Source organism: Glycine max, chromosome 2 (assembly GCF_000004515.6).
Source record: "Glycine max cultivar Williams 82 chromosome 2, Glycine_max_v4.0, whole genome shotgun sequence".
In the NCBI taxonomy this organism is placed as follows: Eukaryota; Viridiplantae; Streptophyta; class Magnoliopsida; order Fabales; family Fabaceae; genus Glycine; species Glycine max.
The window spans coordinates 49,191,059-49,198,497 of record NC_016089.4 but is presented as its reverse complement, the minus strand read 5'-3'; the positions used below and the strand labels follow the sequence as shown (position 1 = coordinate 49,198,497).

At 30.3% G+C, this 7,439-nt stretch overlaps 1 protein-coding gene across 1 annotated transcript; it reads left to right on the top strand.

Annotated features, from left to right (window-relative positions):
- On the top strand, positions 1–3,214 carry LOC100808722 (cell division protein FtsZ homolog 1, chloroplastic). The gene is made up of 6 exons (XM_003519555.5): positions 1–399; positions 914–1,013; positions 1,145–1,374; positions 1,738–1,905; positions 2,152–2,385; positions 2,809–3,214. Exons 1-6 carry the CDS (start codon positions 136–138, stop codon positions 3,067–3,069), a joined length of 1,257 nt encoding a protein of 418 aa, XP_003519603.1. The 5' UTR covers positions 1–135; the 3' UTR covers positions 3,070–3,214.
- The last annotated feature ends 4,225 nt before the right edge of the window (positions 3,215–7,439 follow it).

Sequence of the window (7,439 nt, the reverse complement as noted above, 5' to 3'; positions counted from 1 at the left end):
TAACCAAGTAAACAAAATCCACTCAAAATTGGAGGGTGATTAGCTTCAATTTCTTTCCATTTCCACTTTCCCCTAAAACCCTAACTTAAAAAAATAAAATAAAAACCATCGAGAGTGAGAGAGAAGAAAAAAAAAATGGCGATGCTTCATCCCCTCACAAACCCAAACGCAAACGAGCTTCTCTCACTCTCATGCTCTTCTATATTCCACCACAATGCACTCACAACCTCCGTTTCTCTCAACCCCAGAACAACAAAAATTGCTCCTCAACGCCTAAGTCGTCGTTTCGGGTCCGTGAGATGCTCTTACGCTTACGTAGATAACGCCAAAATTAAGGTTGTCGGCATCGGTGGTGGCGGCAACAATGCCGTTAATCGCATGATCGGTAGTGGTTTGCAGGTATCGTCTTTGCTTCCCAATTTGGAACATCGATAACTGGTTCTTATCAGAATCGATTTTTTTTCAGTGGTTTCTATTTGTAGTGACTTTGATGCTTTGCTTCTTGTGTTTGGAGGTTTTACCACTTTAAAATAGTTGCTGTACAAGTTAGATAGTTATTAATAGCAGTTCTATTTACTTTTTTCTTTTTTATCTTGATAGCACATTTTGGAGTCACTTATTTATTCCAATGTTAATTTGTAGCTAGTGGCATTATTCTCTAAGATAAAATACCATTTAGATGTAGTTATTTAGGAGATCTTTGTCCAGTTAGAATTAGAGTTTCACCTTGATAGTTTGCATAATAAATGCTTACATTGAATGTCAGCATAGGTTGCCAAGGTGAAACTCTTCTGATTGGAGAACGACACAAAAGCACCTAAAGAAATGCATCTAGTTTTTCACCTTTGTGTTTTGCTGCCACCAAGTGAATAATGCTGATTATATTGTCGAATTCTGCTGCATTTTCAATCAGGGTGTAGACTTCTATGCAATAAATACCGATGCTCAGGCACTGTTAAATTCTGCTGCTGAGAACCCTATTAAAATTGGAGAAGTTCTGACTCGTGGATTAGGTCAGGCACTCTACTTGTATAGTTTTTGCTATGATGTGATTTGTTTTTGTGGCTACTGTCTTGTTTCTTTGCTGAATTTTTTGAGAAATTGAGGGGTGGCCTTTGATTCAAATTGCCTGATAGTGATGCAGGTACGGGCGGGAATCCACTTTTGGGGGAACAAGCTGCAGAGGAATCAAGAGATGCTATTGCTGATGCTCTTAAAGGATCAGATTTGGTGTTTATAACGGCTGGGATGGGTGGGGGAACCGGGTCTGGTGCTGCCCCAGTTGTAGCCCAAATATCAAAAGAGGCAGGTTACTTGACTGTAGGTGTTGTTACCTATCCCTTCAGTTTTGAAGGACGTAAGAGATCCTTGCAGGCAGGTGTCCTTTTTTCTCGTTATTTGGGAATGTGGCTACTGAAAGTTCTACTCTTAATTAATATTACCTTCTTTCTTTATTATGTTGAAAAATATCACTTGTCTTCTTCTTCCTTTGCAGTTTATTTTATCCTGGTTACAAGTGTGTTTGGAAATTCATTTTTTGACATTGTTTTGAAATGAATGGATTTCCAAACACACTGTATAATTTGTTATTTAAGTTATGTGTCATCCAGTATATATAATTTGTCGTCTGAAGTTTATTTTATCTAGCTGATAAGAGTCTATGGTTCATCTGAAACTTTTAGTTTGTGTTTTGAAATCTAGAAAATAAGTCTCTAGTTTGCATTTGGTTTTCTTCAGGCCTTTGAAGCCATCGAAAGGCTGCAGAAAAATGTTGACACACTTATAGTGATTCCAAATGACCGTCTGCTTGACATAGCTGATGAGCAGATGCCTCTTCAGGATGCTTTCCGTCTTGCAGATGACGTTCTACGGCAAGGAGTACAGGGAATATCAGACATTATAACTGTGAGTTGATTGGCAAACTACGTATTCATATTTTTTTTCTATTCAAAAATACTAGATCAGTAACTTGCAAAGAGAAAAGGGAAACATAAAAAGCTTGAACGATTCTCCACCTACTTGTTCCTTACTGCTTTTGAGTGGTCACTGGCTCACTTCTTCATAATTGGGCATTTTGGCTTTGCATTCATGTCAAGGGTATGTCCATGCTTTTTTTTTCTCGACATTATAAACTGTTGTGCCTTCTTGCAGGTACCTGGACTTGTCAATGTGGATTTTGCAGATGTAAAAGCTGTGATGAAAGACTCTGGGACTGCAATGCTTGGAGTAGGTGTTTCCTCCGGTAAAAACCGAGCAGAAGAAGCAGCCGAACAGGCTACTTTGGCTCCTTTAATTGGATCCTCTATTCAGTCAGCTACTGGGGTAGTGTATAATATTACTGGAGGAAAGGACATAACCCTGCAGGAAGTGAACAGGGTTTCTCAGGTATTTAAAGATTGTCACCACTTGCTTAAGAAACATTTTGTTATTCCTTTGATCTTGTGAATTTGTTGCAAACTAACCGTATAATGTTTCTTGATTTTTATGTTTATAATTTCAATTTTCAAGTAGAGTGCTTCAGTTTTTTGTTATGTTGATATCTTTGCATTCAATTTACCGTAACATGTTAAAAAAATTTATTAAGTATTCCTCTGGAAACCATCTAGTCAGGAATTTTAGATACCTAACCAACCTTTCACTGGAAGAGAAAAAAAAGAAAGGAAAATATCAATATTTCCATCCTCCAGGGGTCTGTTTTTCTTTGCAGTTTGTGCTGTATTTTGCCTTTTGCTGTATGGTATATTTACTGGGTTGACTCCTACCTTTTCTTCGTATTTGCCTTGTCCTTAACACGTGTAATTTTTATAGGTTGTGACTAGTTTGGCTGATCCTTCTGCTAATATTATATTTGGGGCTGTCGTTGATGATCGCTACACGGGGGAGATTCACGTGACTATCATTGCAACTGGCTTCTCACAGTCTTTTCAGAAGAAGTTGCTAACAGATCCAAGGGCTGCAAAGCTGCTTGACAAGGTGGCTGAGGGCCAAGAAAGCAAGGCAGTCCCTCCTCCCCTCAAGTCCTCAAACAAGGTTGAATCTAGACCATCCCCGCGAAAGCTCTTTTTTTAGTTGCATGGTTCTTTTTACCCTTTTTCATTTTTCCAATTATTATTATTATATTATATTGGCCGATCAAAAAAAAAATTATTATATTATATTGTAGGACACAATGATCTTGATGCTTAATTAAGTGAGATATCATTCTCTTGATGTTCTTTCCCCTCCAATGTGCACTATTCTTTTCAAATTTAAAAGCTGTTTAGTTTGAGAATATGTTGTGATTTTATTTTCACTTTTAAATTACAAAAGTAAAAATGACCACTTTACCCTTCGACGACATCTAGATTAGTTAAATGTATTCTATTGCCAGGTTTTGACACATTACTTATAAGGGTCTATGTGTGATATTGCATGATGATCAAGCTTTGAGGAATTCTTATAGCTAATGTGTGAAGATCTGGTAAATAGAATACATTTAACTAATCTAGATGTCGTCGAAGGGTAAAGTGGTTATTTTTATAAGGAAAACGTTGTATTGGTTCTTTGAATGATCAATGCAGTTGAGAAAAATATTCTAGAAACCATTACAAATAAAGTTTTGAATAGCTGAAAGAAAATTTAATAAAATAATAAAAAAAAACAAAAAATTTAAGTTAAAATCAAAATAAATACTAATAAGATTGAAGGAGTGGAGTAACTTGTAGTATTTATTTAGTGAATTTTTTGAAATTACATCATCAAAGAGAAAATTGCTTAAATTGTGTAAAATGAAAGGGGGAAAATGAAATGTTATGATGGGATTCAAGAAATTTAACTTAAGTACCTCGTTGTGGTTGCACATTAAAGTTTTTTATTTTTTATTTTTTATAACTGGGTTGCACATTAAAGTTGCACGATATTAATGTAAGTCACGTACATAATACTTGACCACAATGTAACAAAGAAATGTGTGAAAACTCAACCATATTGATACTCCAGCCCGTAGCATTCACTTTCATATTTGTACAAGAGAAAAACACACACGATATATAAACACCTAAATATGCCAATTACAATACATCGCCTTTTACGACCTCAACAAATTCCATTCCATTGGAAAAGTACCAAGAGAAATCAGGAAACCTGCTTATGATGCTTCAGTGCACACGGCAGAAACAAAGATGAAGGCAGACTCTTGGCAAGTTGGGTATTTTATACATTACAAATATTTGACCAATAGCCAAATGATAACAACCAAAGCCACTATACCAACCATTGATAAAAGCATGCACATGCAGGAGCAACCACCCTTGGCTCGCTTATTTAAAACCGCTAAGTTCTTCTGCACCCGCTGTTTTCACAACAGAAACATAAAATATAAGCAGCAAGTAAATGTCAATAATATTAACATAATTTAACTTCGATATGACTAAACAAGAGATTTGGTCCCAATAAAGTTTACTATAAGAGTGTTACCCTAAGCCGAGAACAAGAAAAGATTTAGTTACACAGTTCAATCAAAAGATTTAGTTTTGGAAGGGAGACAACAAAGCCTTGAACCCCTAGCCGAGATTCGCTACATAGATTACACCAGAATTACATTTTAGCCTAATATAAACACGAATGATATAAAAGTTAAGATTTTAGTGTATATTTTATGTTTTCTTTTATTACTGCAACTTAAACTATTAAATATTAATCATTATTTATGTTCTTTATTTAATTATCAAAAGAAAATTTACAATTATTTTGTCATTATACATGTTCGTGTAAAAGTTGCTATAAAGGTGTTGGATATACATTTGATCGTGTTGTCATTTTCTTTATACTAATGCTCATACTGCGCGAGGAGCATGTCGACAGACAAAATCCCTGCATATGGTTCTATTATTTAATTTGATGATTGAGCTTATTTTATTTCAATTTATTGGTAACTTTGACTTATTATTTAGTGCTACTCATCCATAAGAAACTCAAATTTTATTAGACTCAATTTCAATTAATTTAATATCTTTTTTAAAACATGGATACAAGGGCATGCTATGTAATAAGGTTTGTAATTCATTTCATCTCCCATCTTCTTAATTTGGTTTTAAAAATTCCAAACAATTCGTCAGTAATTTTTTTTTATTTACGATTTCGTAGTTGTGCTGTTAATATTTTTTTACCACATCAATTAATAATTTTTTCTGATTAATAGAAAAATAATTTGAGTTTAACTGTCACGTATTATCAGTATAATGTTTACACAATTCTCTAATTAAAAAATCAATATATTTTCTAACGTAATTATTTTAAGGTCAAACTTGGCATATATAAGGATACGTCATTGACTGATTCTTTTTTACCACATCAATTAAATTCTTAATACTATTGAATAATTTGTATTATCTTAATGTTGTCCACTAACCTTTTCAAACTACCAAATTCTTTTACTAATATAATAATAATATGATTTTTAAAAGGGATATTAATAATATGATTAAAAATCTATTTGTATGAGAATTTAAGTCATTTTGTTGTCAAAATAAATAATTTTATTGTGATATATCTACATTTCTTAGTTTTTATATGCACAGCATCGTCAGAAGGATCATGGATCATTTATTGAGACTAATTTCCTTTAGAAAATCTTAAGGTACTCAAAGGTTTTCTTAATTTAAAAAATCAATAATTTTTTATCAATAAAACTTGACATAATTGTTTGATAATGTCTTTTTCTTAATTTTACATCAATATATATATATATATAACCATGAAAACTACTAATCAAACACTCACCTATCAACATTCGATTCTTAGTTGCATTTTCATTTCTTTTACAGCTGCTTTTTCAATTTCTAATTGCAATACTTGTGTGTAAAAAGAAATAAAGTTTTTTTTATTGTCAACTATTTTGATTGAAAATACAGTTTTGAACAATGACTTTAATAACCCTTTTTGATTGAGACTTTAATAATCTAAACATTTATTGATTGATTACATCAATTTTTATTGATCTCCTCTGTTCAATTTCAAACAATAAATACTATTTGGCATGATCTAATTTAATTAGTTAAATAGTATGACGTTTATAATATTGTTGATTGTTATAGGATAAAAAACAATAAATACCAGTTTAACTTTTTTTTAATATTTTTTATTTACTTGAAAAATATATTATATTATAAAATTCTTATTTTTTTAACTGTAATACAAAGAAAATACTACAACACAGTGTGACATAACATAACTGAAATCATTACTCATCAGGGTTTTAATCTCAAGTTTATGAAGTATGGAAGAACAGCCGGTGAGAAATATAAATTAAATTAGTCTTAGTTTGCGGCCATACATTAACTTTCCGTAGAGAGATGCAGAGGTGTATTGTATTAAGAATTTTAAAAATTGTGTGATTTAAAACATTAGGTATCAGTATTATGATCTATCATTTTTTTTATAAGATTTTATGATATTTTAAATTTTAATAAATTTATATTATAAAAATTTAAAGAATTTAAAAATACTTTATAAATTTATAAGATTTAAAAGGATTATGTAAATCTTTAAAAATACATTTAAAATTATAAGAGTTAGTTAAAAAATAATAAAAAATTATGAGGTTTAGATAAAAAAAAGTAAAATGATATAATTTTTTTTTATTTTTTAATAGTTATATTAATTTTAACTTTATGTCCTCATATATATAATTTTTCTTATAATAGCATATTCTCATTCTCACTTTAGGATTTGAATAATAAATTTATAATTATAAGTTGATTTTTTTATTTTTTAATTACTACAATTATTTTATAATAAATAAATTAATAACATGTTTAAATGGAGGTGTAATAATAAACATATATTAAAAGATAGCAATAAGGATAGAAAATTGATAGGAGGATTAAGTATTATGTGAATGATGAAATTAAGAATGACACTCATAAAAACATGATTAATCTTAACACATAAAATAAAATATTAATTTAATTTAGAAAATAAAGAAAAAAAGTTCATAAAAGAGGAGTATATTTGATATTTTTATCTCAAAAGAAAAGGAGAAATATATATGACATACATTTTGAAGAATATTAAAGAAATAAGATAATATGTGTGTTGAAAGAAAAAAAAGTCTAATAACTAATAAAAAAAGAAAAGAAATTAATAAAATCGCAAAAGTTTAAATAACATTGTTCCATAGATGTTTTATACCAAAAAGTTCGATCATCCACGTTCTTCTTAAAACAAACACATTAAAAATTATATATTTTTAATACGAAAAAACTTTTTATAAATTATAAAAAATCATAATTAAATATATTTTATTATTTTCCTTAAAAAAAATCTCAAAAATATTAATGGAATACCACAAGATTTTTTTACATTTTTTTAAAATTGTAATCCAATACACTCTAAATCTTGATTCTTGACCTAATTAAAAAGAAATAAAAATTAGAGAGAATTAAAACTAACAGTAGAAT